This window comes from Corvus kubaryi, unplaced genomic scaffold (assembly GCF_017639235.1).
Source record: "Corvus kubaryi isolate FWS band 111438036 unplaced genomic scaffold, C.kubaryi_AGA036_p1.0 37172, whole genome shotgun sequence".
NCBI lineage: Eukaryota > Metazoa > Chordata > Aves > Passeriformes > Corvidae > Corvus > Corvus kubaryi.
In genome coordinates this window covers 414208-431173 of record NW_024581047.1, presented here as the reverse complement: position 1 = coordinate 431173, position 16966 = coordinate 414208, and the positions used below count along the sequence as shown (strand labels likewise).

The 16966-nt window shown below is 55.7% G+C and overlaps 1 protein-coding gene across 5 annotated transcripts in view; it reads right to left on the bottom strand.

Moving 5' to 3' along the window:
- Positions 1-382: 382 nt before the first annotated feature.
- LINGO1 (leucine rich repeat and Ig domain containing 1) overlaps positions 383-16966 on the bottom strand; it is a 153305-nt gene continuing 136721 nt past the window's right edge. For 3 of the 5 annotated variants that reach the window (XM_042021784.1, XM_042021785.1, XM_042021786.1), the window contains one exon: positions 383-2670. In XM_042021784.1, coding sequence (XP_041877718.1) covers positions 817-2658 — 1842 coding nt within the window. In that variant the 5' untranslated portion in view covers positions 2659-2670 and the 3' untranslated portion in view covers positions 383-816. Of the gene's footprint in view, positions 2671-16048; positions 16181-16808; positions 16961-16966 lie in introns of those variants that run through there. The other 2 variants (XM_042021783.1, XM_042021782.1) reach the window with 2 other exon arrangements.

Below are 16966 nucleotides of genomic sequence, written 5' to 3'. Positions count from 1 at the left end.
CCCAGCCTGGAGACCACAGGCAGGGCCAGCTGCCACCTGCCCTGCAACGGGGCTCTGCACCCTCCTCCCACACAGAGGGCAGGAAAGCACAGCCCTGCTCCATACTGCTTATAGACAGCAGAGCCATGGCCCTGCTCTGCAGGCTTTGGGGATGGGCAGGGGAACTGACTATAAAACCAGGAAAAATAGTCAGATTCCTTTTGGTGCCATGCAGGGCCCAGGACACTGTGAGAGGTGCCTTTGGTGTCAGTGGGAGATTTGCCCTGGCCTGGGGCTGCTCTTGGCAAGGCATCTGGGAAGTGCCTCTGAGGCGAGAAAGCAAGCACTTGCCAGGTACAGAACTGGACAGATCAAGAAGTCAAGATTTTGCATTCCAACTATCTATAGGAAATAGGGTTTTTTTATTATTTCAAGTTTTCATAAAAATCCATAATTATTGAAATCAAAGTTACAGAAGAAAGTTTGTAACTTTTTTATTGATTTTATTTCTTTTTTCTTTCTTTTCCCCCCCACCCCTTTGTTTTTCCCCTCTCAGAGTTATATCTGACACCAGAGTCCATCAGACAAAGTCCTTACAAACACAGGAGTCCTGAAGACATCAGCTGAATGTTTTCCTGGTATAAAGAAGAAGAGGAGGAGAAGGAGGTGGTGACAGTGCGGGCGCAGTGGGTTTGGACAGGGGCAGAGGGGCACGGTGGAAGGAGAGAGGTCGGTATGTTTGTAGCAATGTTTGTTAATTATTTTTTATTTGTTCATTTGTTCTTTTTTTTTAAAAAAACAAAACAACACCATTATTATTTGCAAATTGTTGCCTGGTTAAATCATTTTCATATTGAACTTGCGCGGTGCGTCGGCAGAGCTGATGCCCGCATCGGACTTCCGTGGCACGTACTCGATTTCAATATTGTGCTTGGTGTTGCCTTTCCCCCGGCTCCACAGGAAGAGGAGCACCAGACAGAAGAGCACGACGCCCAGGAAGGAGATGAAGCCCATGGTGGTGGCGATGATGAGAGTCTTGATGTCAAAGGGGAAAGGCACGGTGGCGCGCGTGCTGTTGGCATCGCTCTCGTTGGGCTGGTTGGAGATGAATGCAAAGGTCTTGTTGGGCTGGTGGGGCCAGTCTGGGGAGTAGCTGCGCACGTGCAGGTGGGCCAGCATGGTGTCGTTGCCACCTGCGTTGCTGGCGATGCATAGGTAGGTGCCATTGTCCTGGATCTGGGCGTAGCGCACCTCCAGCGTGCCGTCAGGGAAGACAGTGAGCCGCCCGTTGGTTTTGGTAGAGATGAGGTGCTTCCGGGGAGAGAGCCACATGATGGTGGGTGGCGGGTCCCCATCTGCCCGGCAGACAAAATGCACCGTGTGGCCTTCATCCACAAAGATCTGCTGAGGTTTTCGGTCCCTTATTCGTGCTCGGCGGCAGGTGAAGTAGTTGGGCAGGAGGACATCAGGGAAGTCCTTGAACTCCTTGCCCTGGACAAACTCAGGGGTGGCGCAGGTGGGCTGCTGCTTGTTGAAGTTCAACCTCCATCGCCGCCGGAAAACCCAGAGCAGCCGACAGTCGCAGGCTAAGGGGTTGTTGTCGAGGATGAGCGTCTCCAGGTTGCCGACTGAGTGGAAAGCTGACTCCTCCAGGGTGGTCAGCAGGTTCCCTGACACGTTCAGGATGCGCAGGTAATTGAGGCCGCGGAAGGCAAAGGGCTCGACTGTGGTGAGCTGCCCTCCCACCAGCTGGATCTCCTGGAGCCTGAGCAGGTCATGGAGCATTGAGCCCTCAATGGTGACGATAGGGTTATAGGACAGGTTCAGGAACCGGAGGTAAACCAAGTGCCTCACCGACACGTACGGGATGGACGTCAGGTTGCAGTGGGTGATGGACAAGGAGGTCAGGTTCAACCCGTAGAGGCAGTTGGATGTCATAGTATCCAGGTAGGGCCAGTGAGAGATTTCGAGGACCTTGAGCCGGTACAGCCTCTTGAATGAGTAATCCCTAATGGTGTTGATGTTCAGATGGCGCAGACGCAGCACGATCAAGCCATGAAGGTGAGACAGGGCCTCCGTGGGGATGGAGGTCAGGTTGCATTTCTCCAGGGTCAGCTGCTCCAGGCTGTTGAGGCCACTGAACGCCCGGTGGGAGATGTAGACAAGGTCGTTGTCCCCCACCTCCAAAGACTTCAGGTTGTACAAGTCCTGGAACATGTAGTCTAGGAGGATCACAATTTTGTTCTCACTAATGTCTAGCTTGGTAAGGTTGCTGAGTCCAGTAAACACCCCCAAGGGGATCAGCTTGAGTCTGTTACTCCTGAGCCCCAGCGTCCTGAGGTTGAAGAGGTTGTTGAAAGCCCCAGGTTCAATGGCACTGATAATATTCTCGTTTAGCTCCAGCTCCTCCAGGTGAGGGTAGTTGGCAAATTCATCCTGGTTGAGTGTCTTGATGCGGTTCTTGCCCAAGTCCAGCAGCCTGGTCTCGGTGGGGATCCCTTCTGGCACAACCATGAATCGCTTGCGGTGGCACAGGACGGCGCGCTCCTGGGCAGAGCACTCGCAGCGCGGCGGGCAGCCTGTGGCAGAGCCGGACAGGATGGATCCCAGCATCAGGAGGAGAATCGGCTGCCAGCAGGCCAGGATTGGGCTGCGCATACTCGCCTCCCCAGCTACCATCCTATCTCTCACCTGCAGGTAACAGTGGGAGAGAAAGAGCAAGGGGCATGTGAGCAAATAACGGGCATTGGCCAAGGCCAAAGGTTTGGTGTCCTGGCAGAGATGACGGTAAGGCAAAAGGCACCACCAATGCAGAGCAGAGGGTCTAATTTTCCAGCTGAAATCCAGCCCTTTGGCTTCAAGACCCTCTCTCCCTACTCCCCGACTTTCCACTTCATGATTGAACGTGCACAGACTTTTAAGTGGAAGGCCTTGAGGAATCTGTGTCAGACAGCTTCCTCGGCCTCTTAAAAAAATAATTTAATACGAAACGCATCTATCTACATCCTATATTAAGCTCTTGAAATTATTCCGTTCCCTGTAGATGGAGCATGAATATAAAGGTTGCTTTGCAAACACAGAGGAGCTGAGCATGGGGTGGAGCATGTGGGGGAACCCCACTTGGGGTCAGCAACACTGACAGCTCAGCCGGAGCCAGCCCCCTCCCTCTGTGCCCCCCCATGCCCCAGCTGCTCTCAGTGTGTCCCCAGGGCCAGTTCCTTGCCTCCCACCATGCCACCCTGCAAAGGCAGACCCAAACCATTCCCCCCAGAAACAGCAACTGGGCAGACACTGCCTACAGAGCAAGCTGTAGCCTCAAGTCAGGTCCAGGGGGGCTCTGGGGTAACAGGGGAGGCTGCCTGGTGTCAGCTGGGAAAGACCCAACCTCCTGCTAATGTCCCTGGGGAGGGCTGGGAGACCTTCCTGGGGGCTCATGGTCTGGCTTCTGCCCCAGCCCAGAGCCATCCTGGCCTGGCAGAAGCGGATGCTCCCTGTCACGCTGCCTTTGTTGCATTTATTTCCTTGTTCAAGCTGTTATGAGGAATCAAATCATATCAATACTGCATATTAGATCTTAGGCTACTCCAGCCCATGTTTATATCTATTGTTATGTTACTCTCTGCACTGCTCCCACTAATGCTATTTATGGCTATCGCCGAACACACCTAATCCATTACTTCCATTGGCTCCGTTTGTATCCATCACCGTATATCCTGTCCACTACTGCTCTGGCACTATTTATGGGGCTGGTACACGTTCTGTGCATTCCTGCCATTGCATCTGCTCATGTTCATCATTTCATACAGATATATGACCCAAGGATGACTTTTGTTCCCAAAAAATTATTCAAAATTTCTTTTTAAGATAGAAGGATGGGAGATGATGGACTGGCCATAAAAACATCCACCACCACCATCTTGGAAACCACTAGCCTTGGCACAGCCGGTCATGGGCTGTGAGGGCCTGGAGTGTCCCCACGGGAACCCTCTGTGGTTTCCTCCCATTTCACTGGCCTCTTCCACCCCCCTTTCCCTGCTCCCTCTGCAGTGCGGCTGCTCAGTGGGGATCACACTGAACACATTACCCTGAAGAGGTGCAGGGATGGGAGCTGGTCCTGCCAAGCTCCCCTGGCAGTGGTGCTAAGCTCCCTCCTGCTGGCCCCCGGCCAGCGTGTCCCAGTCCAGTGGAAACGTTTCCAGTGGGAGTGCCTGGGCCCTGACCAGGCTGCAAGGAGCCATTTGCTGTGTATTTACTATCCATCATCTCCCATGTCATCACCTCCCTGGTGCTGGGCAGATACAAGCGGGGCTGTTGCTACCACTGAAATGCTGCTGGGGTGGGGTTGGGGCTGGGGTCGGTGCCCCGGAGCCAGGATGGGCCCCTAGGTGGCATGGCTCAGGTTGCCTATGGATTTGTTCCCCAGACTTGTGCTGCAGCCCTGGCTGGGGCTGGGCTGCCAGTGGGTCCCCCTGCCACCCCTCCCCATGGCCAGGAGGCTCTTGGGTGCTGCTCTTCCACCACATGCTTGTCACTGAGCGGCAGCTCGCCTGCAGCCTTTTTTCTCAGAAACCAATTCCTGCTCTCACAGCCGTGCTGAGAAAGCCATCAAAGACAGCAAAACACGGCATGCAAAACAAAATACAGTCTGAGGGGCTTAATTATAGCAGGACTGAAAACACTCAGCTCATTAAGAGTGCCAGGCACCAGCCTTGTTTATGTGCTAGGCCAAAAGCTCTGCTCTGCCTGCATGTGCTGCTCTGTTCTGGTCCCTGCTGGGCATGGGGAGGGGGCAGAGCTGGATCCTGCAGGCCAACTTCCCCCAGGCTCAATCCTGCCTCTCCACCAGCAGGAAGGGGATTGCACCTCCAACACCTTTGGTCCAGTACTGTCATCCCCACTGCAGCCTCGGTGGAGCCAGAGCTGTGCAGTATCGATGAGTAAAATATCGGCAGAGGCAATAGATGAATGAAGCAGAATCTGTGTGGCGTTACTGACGAGCACAGCCCAGAATTAAAGTCTAGACACACCTCACATGTTATTAGTTCTCAGCTAAATTTAAATCTGTGATAAACACAATCCCTGACAAAAACATCCCTAATCTTAATAGCCAGAGTCACAGAAGAGCTTTGGGAGAAAGACAATAAATAAGCTGGAAAATTCTGAGCTAAGACGAGCTTTAAATCAATTCTGGCTCCCATTTACCTCTGCTTGATTCGGAGAGAAATAGTTGTGCCTCAAGGTGATGTGGATATTAAGAGATGCCCTTCTAAAAACAACACGAACTATGATTTCTGTGTGGACCAACAACCCATGCATGGCTTTGCAGCCCCGGCACAACTGCTACCTGCAGGAGGGGCTTTCCACAAAGCCTTCCCAGATTTACTCTGAGGAGGACCCTGAAACATGCCCAATCACCCTTCCAGGGTGCCAGCCATGGCCCAGCAGGAGCTGCCAGGAGCAGGGGATCGGGCCGTGGCCATGATACGCAGCCCAGTCCAGGACAGCCGCAGCCCTTGGCATGAGCATGGCTCTCCTTCCTCACTCACAAAAAAAGAATCTATAAAAAAAGCAGCAGCTGCCAGACTCGCTGCCTTTAGGCAACGAGCAAATCCAGTGCAAGCCAAAGCAAAACTCATGCTCAGAGCCACGGCAGCCACTGACCCCTGTCCTCACCACCTGCCGCCCAGGGCTGAGGGCTCCAAATACAGTTCCTTCCCGCGGGAAGGTCCCGGCCGCAGCCCAAGAGGCGCAGATGGACGCACCGGAGCGCGCTGCCTTGGTGCTAAATACAGCAGGACCTGCCCAGTGTCTCTGCCTGAGCTCAGTGCTTGGAGGAAAGATGCCGTTCTGGGCCATGCCTGGAAATGCAGCCCAGGGCCAGAGTGGAGCGCTGACGTGCATGGGGTTTGCTCTGTTGTGACAGGCACAGGCTGCCCTGGTGTGGGAGGAACAGCTCCAGGAAAGCCAAACTTGGCTGATGACCCAAAAGGGAGCCCAGGCTCTGCCCCGAGTGTGCTCCTGACAATGCCCCAAGGGGTGGGGAGCTGCCTGGCCATGCCCACCACTGTTACTGCTGTCTCCTGCTCCCCACCCCAACGAGCAGGGAGCAATCTGCTTCACTGACAGCGAGCGAGCAGGCGGCAAAAATCCCCGAGTCAGCTCTAGGCCCACCTGGCAGCCATAAATTACAGGGCGGGAGACGTTCACCCTTGAACCAGATGCTTCTGAGAGCATCGAGCACCAACAGGCAATTTAGGACAAAGCGAGCCACATGCCAGCAGGGAAGGGTCCCACAGTGCTCTGGGGGCTCAGTGTCCCCACCCTGTCCCTGCAGGAGCCAACCTGGTGCTCACAGCTCCGCACAGAAGTGAGTTGGACTCCGCACTGCTGGGCATCCTCACTGGGCTGCAGTATGAGTTCAGGTATGGGCTCACCCCATCTCTGCCCTGATGGCTTCTTATGAAGCCAATGAGACACAGCTCCCTGAGTCCATGCTCCTGTCTCCTCTAAGCTGCTCCAGCTAAATCAAATCTTATTGAACTTGACTACGTTTTAGAGACAAAGACTCCAGGTTTACAAATAAATATTTAACAACCTTTCCTGCTGCTAGAGGAGTTTCTTATCCAGACCCCAGGCTCTGCACTAAGTGTTTCTGTAGCTATCTGCAAAGCAGCAAAACAAAGGGAGCAGCTTTAATTTGCCTAACATGTTTCTGCCCATTTCCTCCTCTCTCATCATTTCCCCTGTGTCCAGCGTGCATTTGTGGGCCCTTTTGCCTTGTCTCTCCCTCCTCTCCACCCTATCCGCTCCATCCTCCTCCTCTTTTCCCACCCAGTCCCTAGAGTGCAGGCATTGGCAGTAACTGCCCTTCTCCCCCCTGCTCAAGGATGGGCAGCAATTGGTGGGAGCATCAGGCAGAGGACGTGGTTTCCCTTCTGGAATCACTGTGCTTCACATAGGAAAGAAGAAACCAAAGAGGAAGAGCATGAGAGATCCCTGAGTGCTGCTAGGACTGGCTGGTGGGCATAGACAGGGTGGCACAGCACTGGTCTGGGCAATGGAGATCTGCCACCACACTCTTCTGGACCTTCATTAATGGATGGGCTGCTAACAAAGGGTTGGAGGGCTGTCCTGTGTCCTGGCCTGGCCCCAAATCATCCAGGAGCAGCACAGGAGGGTGAAAGAATGGGGGAGAAACAGGCAGAAGATGAGAAGGACCCCTCAGGGCGGTGGGGACACACAAGCAAGTTCTGCAAGGCAGTGAACCGTGGCAGGTCAGCCAGAGGAGAGCCCACCCCCAGCCCTACCAGCCACCAGCTGCCTGGGGTCACCGCTCCCCTTCCCACAGGAAGGCACAGCTCTCCAGCTGGGACCTCTTGCTCAGCCTCCTGGAGTATCTGCTTTCAGCAGCTCCGAGATGGGAGCCTGGAATAGGTGTGATGCAACCTGATCTGCTCTGGCAGCTGCTCTGAAGCTGTAAAAGAGCATGAAGAAGTATTGAAGATGCAAATCCCCTTCCGGCACTGACACAGCCTGCTGGCACCAGATTTTGGCCATGGCTTGCCCGTGGGAGTGTCCTGCAAAGGCATTTCCTCATGGAAGTAGGCTCTGCCACCCAAAATGTGGTGTCCCCAGCACCACAGTCAGTCAGGGAAGCACCAAGCAAGATGGCAAGAAGAGCAGAAAAAACAGGGAGATGCCCAGAGGAGGGCATCTAACATGGGCTGAGGGGCTGGAATGCTGGTAAGGGGAGGCTTTGGCCCAGCTGTCTACTGGTTTACCTCTGGGCTGTGGATCTACCTGACCCAATGCAAGCACAGCTATGTACAGTGGAGGGACAACCAACGGTGGCCCGGAGCCAACCTGGAGAGTGGTTTTCAGGCTCAGCAGGCGGGTTATTGGAGCAGGGCGATGGGAAGGAGATCCTGGTCATCTCTACAGGATGCTGAAGCTCAGAGCAGTTTTTGCTGAGGCTGTTTCTTGCTGTGATCCCATCTGTGCAAGAGCTCCTCTCCCTCCTCATGCCTTTGCTTTTTTGTTTCGAGCATCTTTTCTCTCTTTGGCTGCACATGCCTTAGCACCCCATCAGCAAAGAAAACATCCTGACAAGGGATCAATAAGTAATTGCAAAGGCAGCTGTGGATGTCAGGGGGTGTAAAGCCCTGAGCCAGCACAAGGTGCAGGTGCAGCACAGAGTGGAACTGGGGCTTAGGGCCAGCCATGCTCCCCTACTCATGGGCAGAGGTGGCCAGGACATGGACTGGTCACTGCTGCCACAGCCACTGCCTGAACTGGTGGTTCAGCGCTTCCCACGTCAGGTGAGCCTGGAGAAGACTCATTTTTTACTGCTTGTGAGAGCCAAAGAGCAGGGGAGTTGTGTTTGCCAAGGGAACAGCTCCCAAGGGTTGGCTGGAGACTCCTAGGGCTGGGTCAGCAAGAGACAGCTGAAGGCTGGTAGGCACTGGGAAGGACATGGACCAGTTGAATGGGGATTCTCCTCCTTCTTCCTTTATTTCAGCAAATTTCCTTGGGGTTCCTGTCTCTGTGGATATGGGCTGGGTCACCAGGACGTTTTAAGTGTTCACTGAAGGCACCCAGCTCAGCTTAGACTCTGGTCAGTGAGCACTGGGTACAGGAGGTTCCACTGTAGCATGAGGGTCTCCCTAGATGGTTCTTCTTCCCTGTCTGTAGCTGGGAAAGGGGGATGGAAAAACCCCAGGATCTTCTTAGGGCTATGGAAACATTTGTCCTGAAGAGGTGAAAGAAAGTCCAAGGAGTGTGTCTGCTGGGAGAGCTGCCAGGGTCACAGTGACATTGCGAAGGCATCCCCTGCAACGTGCCCATGGCCCAAATGCCTTCTGTCCTTCCTTGAGCTCCCCTGAACCGCTCCAAGGAGGAGGACAGCAGTGCTGGGGCTGGGGCTGGAGGATGGGCACAGCCCGGGCAGGCAGCCATCCTTCCCAGCGGCTCCAGTGCTGCCGGGACGGCCCTGCGTGGCTCAGCACACTGCCCCAGTGCTGCTGAATCAGCCAAAGCCCAGCTGCACAGAGCCTGAGCTGGACCCACATGCAGGGCAGGACAGCACCTGACATGGCATAAAAGCGGCTGGAACAAAGTCACCCCAGTGCCAGAGTGTCTCTCCTCCCGGCCAGGAGCAGATGGCATCGCTGTATGGGCTGGCTTTGAGGGCTGGTCTGGTGACAGGGGCTTCCTGCTCCCCCAAACCCAGGCTCCAGCCTGTGCCATGGCCAATGTCCCTGCAGTGAGGACACAGCTCTGCCAGGCTGAGACACTGCTCCTGGCCACCCACAAACCACACCTGGGGGCACCAGGAAAGACAAGCTGCTCCCTCCCATTGCTCCCTGCCTGGAAACACCCAATCCCCTCCAGTTACCAAAAGGCATCCTATGGCTCTACAGCTCCCCAGAGCCCTGCTCAGTGCCCAGAGAAGGGCTGGGGCACCAGCAGCTCCAACAGCAGAAACCCAGGGCTACAGGCAGAGGTGGGGGAACCCCACCAGTGCTTCCTGCCCTCCTTCACCCAGGGCTGCCTCAGCAGGACAGCAAATGCCAAACCAGCCCAACACCCTGGTCCCAAGTGCCATCACAGAACAGCACTGAGGCTTTGGGATGTGACCCCCTGTCTAATTGTCACCACTCCAAACCGCTGCATCTCTACTGCGTCCCTGCCACTGCTCAAAGGTGGAAACCCCAAATCAAAGTCCCAAAGGCTGGGGAACAGCAGATCCAGGGATCAGTCACATTCCTTACATTTAATTTAAGCTAAGACTGTACTTACAGCATCACTTCTGTTCCCAGGCCACATCCCTTGAACGCCTACAACCAGCGCAGGATACCAAGAAAAGTACAAGGGCTGCTCCGGAGCATTGCGTTTTCCCCTGGAAACCTTTGGGATAGTGGCAAGAGAACTTCAAAGGACATAGGACATAAAGCCATTAGCTATGCTGACCTCAGGGAAACCTGCTGATTTACTCCCTTTTAGGACCAGCCCTGATATTTTTATACTGCTGCCTAAAATAAGTGGCCTCGGAAACCTCTGGGAGAAGCCAAGTGCACCCAGCCCGGCAGAGCTGGCTCTGGGATCACCCACCGGTGGGAGAAGTGGCAAGAGTTGAGGGACTGTGCTGCCAGGGCTTCCATGAGCGCCGGTGGCATCAGTAGAGCTGTCCTTGCTCCACATCCCACAGGGACACGGGGCAGAGCAGGGTGCCAGGAGCATGGCTGTGCTTCAAGGCACTGTGAGAGATGGAAGCCCCAGTTCCTTCCCTCCGCCTCATTTCCCGACTCCTTCCTGCAAGCCAGATCTCTCTTTCTCTCCCCCTCCCAGTTATTATTAAGTTTCGTTCACATAATCACAAATTTGGTGCCGCAGGAATTTCCAGAGAGAGAAATGGAGGAAAAAGGGAGGCAAAGGAAGCATGAGCAATAGCAAATGCAGAGGGAAGATTCCTCTTCCCAGCCTGACTTTCTCTGGGCTGATTTTACATGTATAATTCTCTTTTCTTTCCCCCTTTCTCACTTGTTTGATTTTTGCATTATTTATGGCTTGTCTTCAGGGCCTGTATTTGCTGTTATTGTTTCATTCAACAATAAAATGGATTAGATAAAAACAAACTGTGCTGAGCCGCGGCTGAGCCCTCCTGTCCTGCATCCAGCTGAACCCACAGAGCCGGGCAGAGTGGGTGAGGGGCTGCCAGCCCTTCCCAGCCCAAATCCTGCAGGAAGGGAGGTGCTGCAGGATGTGGCTGGACAGGATTTGGGCTGATAGAAATCCTTGGCAGGTATGGGGCTGTGCGTGGCACAGTCATTTTAATGCCCATGAGAAGGGGTGTCAGCACAGTGGAAGACTCAGCCGTGCCATTCCTCAGCCTTCTCAGCACATGCTGAGCCTGTGGGCAAGGGAAAAAAAAGAGGGACCCACCATGGGGATGGAGTGGCTCCCCACTGCCCTCAACAGAAGGCAGCTATGGGGTGGGTTTGCTGTGTCTTGCTTGAGCTGAAAGCAGTGCTTTCTGTCCCTTCCTCCTCTCCCAGCACTGTGGATAATGACACAGAGCTTGCGCTCTGGGCTGTACGTGAGAACAAAAGTAATCACGGGGAAATACAGTGCATCGGAATGCAATCGGAAGTGCACGGCCAGGGTTTCCATTTCGCTCCCGCTTCGGTGCCGTTTCCCATTGAAAAGGATAAACAGGCTGAGCACAAATCAGTTTCATGGCAGCACCTAATGGCAGCGCAATTCCGCGTTTCCCAGAGCAAACCATAGCTCAGGCCCAAAGTGGCAGGGAGATACTGGCTCTGTGGGATGGCCCCATGGCACAGCCCCAGACAAGCTCTGGGCGCCCTGGGCCCCCCCCTGGGCAGCAGCACTGAGATAGCCTGGTCCACCATGGCACAAGGGGACTGGTGTCCCTCTCCAGCCCCGGGGACACCCATGGGCTGTTGTCTGCCCAATTCCCAGCAGAAAAGAGGTGTCCCTGTGGGTGTCCCTCACATCCCTAAAGTCCTTGGACCCGCAGGGAGACTGTGGAGTGCTGTACCTTGCTCCAGGGTACGGCACACAAACCACTGGCCAGCAGAGCAAGCCACCAGGCCAGTGCTCACTGTGATGCCTCCCCGGCTCACATTTTGGGTAGACCAGATGGATCTGGCTCTCTGTGACTATTCCCAATCCAAAGGAGGGGTGGAGAAAGGCTGGGTTTGGGTATGGGAGGGAGAGGTTTGGATGCTGGAGGGTGTGAAATGCCTCTGGAATGCTCAGGCTTTGCTCACCACCCCCAGGTTGCCTCTGAGGTCTAAATCAGTTGTTTCCCATTTCACACTCGACATCTCAAATCCAAACAAAGAGCTGAAAGAATAGATCACGTCAAAATATTTCTGCTTCTCCCTCCTACGAGAATTCCCCATCAGAGACCAATCCAATTAAGGTGCAGGTTATGAAATTAACCATAATTACCAGAGCGATATTTAATGTTTTGCATTCTGATGAAGAAACAGAATAGAAATGACAAAAAAAAAAAAAATTGTGGGTCCTACTGATATAACTAAGAGCAATATAGGTTGGGGAGGGGAAGGGCTGCCAGGGAAGTGAGGGCTGTGGGGGGTGGCAGGGGCTGCATCAGGAACCCTACAGCCCCAAGGGCAGGGCTGGGTGCTCAGGGGCACATCCCCCAAGGAGTCATGGCCAGCCTGTCCCCCAGAGCAGAGGTCAGCCCAGTCTGATGGCAACCACAGGTATTCTGCCATTTGAGCATCCCTTGGACAGTGTGGGACCGCAGGAATCATGGCCTGGAAGGCACAGCCCAGTCCTGAACCTCCTCACTCTGTCCCTGCTCCCTGTGCAGACCCTCCAGCTCACCCAAGGATTGTCCCCAGCTCAGGACAATGACCCCAGCCCTGAGACAAAGGACATGAGTGCTTCAATGGGCAAAGCCTTTGGCCTCTGCCAGGACACTGCTCTGGAGCGCAGGAGAGGAATGCTCATTGTACACACATCCGTTGCAGGATACCAAGGCACTGACCGGTTTGCAGAGACATGTGAATAAAATGATGGAAAAAAACATGCAGGATGGTTAAACAGAACCATTTCTGTGCTTAACCATGAGAATGAGCAAAACAAAGCCAAGCTCCCCAGCCCCTGTAACAGGGACACGGACCTGCTGCCCTGCCTGATCCTTACTCAGGTAGGAGATGCTGTTTGGATGGGGTATGGGCCTGGGAGGGGGGCAAGGGATGGTAGCCAAGATGTTGGTGAGGCCAGAGGGGGGAGTGAGCCACTGGTGGGGCTCATGGCAAGGCTTCCCCAGCACGGCGATGCTGCACCAATACGCTCTACGCGTCTCATGCAAGCCCAGAGGGGTCCTGTTGGCCACTCCTGATTGCTGCTCCTGAAAGGTGGGAATCACCCAGGATTCAGCCCAGCACAGTGGTTGGGGTCTCTGCTCAAGGGGCGCTCCCGCTGCTGTTCCCCCTTCCAGAGCCAGACGGGTGTGACCTCCTGCCCTCAGGGATGGAGAGAGCCACACACTCCCTGCCCGGGCTGAAGAGGAGATGAGGCTCTTGGTGACATTTATCAGCATTTATTCAATTGCCCAGGTCAAGGTGACAATTAACACTGCTCAGACGCAGCCACCTCTGTGCGACCCAGCTTTTTCCTGGTGACAAGGGGACAGAGGCCGCACCAAGCTGCTGACAGTGCCTGGGGGCTGGGGAAGCACTGGGAAGGGGGGACTCTGGCTGGTGTTTATCCCTATCCCCAAGTAAGCCCCATCCCCAGACACCCCTCTCCCCCCTCTGTATCACACGTGTCCTGACACTGCCCAACAGGATACAGGTCCCAACAGCCACCAACACTGGCTGTAAGTAAGGCACATCCCCAAGCAGGGTCACAGGGTATTGGAACACACAGCAGAGGCACAGAGATCTCTCTCCCTGCTGCCATTCCCTGCCAAAAGCTCCCATTTTTACTCCCCTGGATGGAAAGAAAGTGGAAAAAATTGACTTAAGAAGAATACTGAGGTCATGGCCTTCCATTTCTTTCTCCCTTTGTTTTTCCTGGGTTATTTGATTTGAGTTGAGCATTTGGAGCCCTTTTGTCTCTCATCCCAGCCTTTCCTGCTACCTGACAAGCTCTTCTGGCTCTTTTCCCACCAAAAGCCATTTCTATTCATGGTAGGATGAACCCTGCTCGAGGTTCAGCAAAGAACAGAGGAGAGCTGCTGACTCAGTGCATTGGGTGTGTTGGAGAGACCAAAAACCCACCCTAGCCAAGCTGTGAGTTGTGTTTTCCACCTGGATGTTCAGAGAGATGTGCCCATGGCCAACTCGGCCTCCAAGGGACAGGGTCCCACCAAATAGCAGCACCCAGTGGTCATCCAGCATACCTCATCAAGCCCCAACAGGTTGTGTTGTGTTTTATAACTCAACAACTGTAATTACACTATAATTGTGGTGTTACTATAAAGTGATTTATCAACCCCCGAATTAAAACCTCAAGTTGGAGGATTTTATACTTGTCACTTACATGGAGCAGCACCAACTTCAGCAGTGCTACCATGGCTATGTGAAGCGGGACACTAAAGGAACCAGAAGTCCTTCAGTGATGCTGTTAACCTTCCAGGAAACAGTGGTAATTAGAGGTATCACACAGTAATTACATTACAGGTGTAGAGTAACTGTGGCACAGTATGGTGTTACAGTAGTATAGCCATTTGTTTAGTAATTAATCCGTCCATAAGAAGGCCTGGAAAACCTGACACTTGCCCAGGAGCTGTAAAATCAGCTCCACTGTCTCCTCCAGTCACCTCCTGCCCATCCCATGAGACCCAGTGAGAGCTGGGGCTGCCTGAGCACTGGTGTGGGCAGGTGCTATGGGGAAACCTCTCTATGGGAAGACATGGAGGCTTTAGCCCAGGGGCACATTTCTCTCTTGGCCTTGCTCATCATCTGAGAGCTCCAGAGGCCCCCTCTCCTCCATGGCATTCAGCAGCCAAGCCAATGGGATCCAGGAAGGAGCAAGGAGCAGCAGGTGAGAAGGCACAGCCAACCCAGACACCTTCTCCTACCGTGCCCCAGCCCACTCTGCTGGATGGGCAGAGGGCTGAGTGGGGCTTTGGCACTGGGAGAGGGAGCTGCTCCTCTGCTCCTGGCACAGCTGTTCTGGTCATCTGCCTTTGGAAGAGGTCCAGGAGAGGGACAAAGAGTGCTCTTGGAACCAGGGGAATAGGCAGGGAAGAAGCAGGGGGAAGAAAGGTTTGGGCAGCAATGCTGGCTGGGATAGCTGGTGTTGGGGTGGGGAAGGGCTGGAATAGGTGCTGTGGGGTGGGGACGGGCTGAGATAGCGGCTGTAAGGTAGGAATGGACTAGGACAGCCGTCATGGGGTGGGGATGGGCTGGGACAGCTGCTGTGGGGTGGGAATAGGCTAGGATAGCTGCCTTTGGGGTGGGGATGGGCTGGGCCAGCTGCTCTGAGGTAGGGATGGGCTGGGATAGCTGCTGTGGGGTGGGAATAGGCTAGAATAGCTGCCTTTGGGTGGGGATGGGCTGGGCAGCCCTGTACAGTCCATGCAGCCCCTATGCCGGAGGAGATGGCCGGAGGCACAGCCACACTGCTGCTCCACAGCCATCTCCAGCATGCGTGAAGGTCAGGTCAGGGCTGCTGCAAGGTGCAGAGCAGTGAGGAGAGGGTTAAGGCTGGCAGGAGGGCTCGGATGGGGCTGTGGAAGGGATATCATTGCAGAGCCACAGCCGGGCCCTGGGAGGTGGTGCAGAGGAAGGGGAGATGGGGGCAGAAGGAGATCCCTAGAGTGGGACTCTTCCTGGGAATGCCTGAACTTCCCCCCGCGAGTCGAGAGCCCGGAGAGCAGCAGGGCTGTCACACCGATCCCCTGCTGCCGGCCAGCGGCGACAGTCGCTTGCTGGAAAGGGCGTTTGCTGGGAAGGATCGCGGATGGCGACTGCTGGGGCGGCAGCTGGGGCAGGGACAGGCAGGGAGAGGCAGCAGAGCCTCGGCAATGCCAACCAGCCCGAGCAGACCCGATCCCACCAGTGCCCACGCTCACCCGCTGTCCCTCCCTCCTCGTGCAAATCACTTTCGCGGCACCAACACTCCCATTCCTTCTCGGAGGTGGCATCTCCAGCACCTGGATCGAGTCGTGCCTCTACCCTTCACTCGGGCTATTTATACATCCAAGGCACAAGATGAAAAATCCAATAACCTGCACACAGCAAAGGAGAGCAACAAGCACCGGCACCACCCGGGAAGGCTCCCAGAGCCCTTCTGCCAAGCAGGCTCCTGGGCATCCTCACAATCCCCATTGCCCCGTGGAGCTCCTTTAACATTAACCACTTCTTTTTTCTGCCAGACACAAAACGAGGGCAGAGCCCGCACCGGCAGCCTGACCCTGCCCAGCATCTCCAGTTCTCTGGGCTGGCTCCTGGCTCCGGGGCTGAGCCCAGGCAGGGGGACCCGTCAGTGCCCCCAGAGCCCTCCCGGAGCCTGAGGAATCATCCCACTCGGCATTAACTCCCCACATCCCCGACTCACCTACCTCCAGGCTGGGGGGGCTGGTGACAGAGAGGTGAACCCCTGCCCTGAAAAGTGCCCCTTCCCCATGACTCCTGCTTCCAATCTGATCGCTCAGGGCTGGAGAGCTCTCCCTGCCCATCTTTAACCCTTAGTACCACTGCCTTGGGGATGGGCAGAGGGACAATTCCTCCTCTTAAGTTAACCCTTGATAGGCAGGAGCTGGGCACAGCCAGCTTGAGGCTGATCCCTGCTCCCCTGCCAGTCCCGGAGGGTAGCGCTATCCAGACTATCCGTACCCTACCTGAACAAGGCATCTGCTCCAGCCGGCCAATTCACCCGGGAATTACCGGGAGAGGAGGAGGATACTCCCCATCAGGATACAGCCTCAGCCCCGCCAAGCCCCAGCCCCCTCGCTGGGACCCCGGCCCCGCACCCTGGCCCCGCCTGGCTCGTAGCTCCCGCAGGGGCTGCGCCGAGGCTGCAGGAACGGTGCGGGGGTGCGGGGAGGAGATGGGCAGAGGAGAGCGCCCGGGCAGAGCGGGGCGGGGAGGCGGCAGCATCCGCACCGGCGGGGCTGGAGGGCGGCAGCTCCGGGAGCACACGGCTCCCCCGCACCCCCGGGGCAAGCACCAAGTTCCCAGCTCCGCGCCCTCCGCACCGGCGCGGGTCCGGCTCCAGGGCATCGCCGCGGCGCCGTCCCGGGGCCACGGAGCCCCCTCCCGCTCCCCCCCCGCCGGTCCCGCCAGCCCCGGTGCCCCGCTCCTGTCCCCCGTCCCGCTTACCCGCATCTCATCCTCGCCGGCGATCTCCTTCGGTCAGAAATGGCATCTCCCCCGGCCCCCCCGCCAAACCTCCACCTGCAGTAGCGCAGCTCCCCCTCTCCGCAGCGACAGCACGAGCGGCGGCGGCGCTCCCGGGGCCGGGCCGCCCCCCAGTCCCG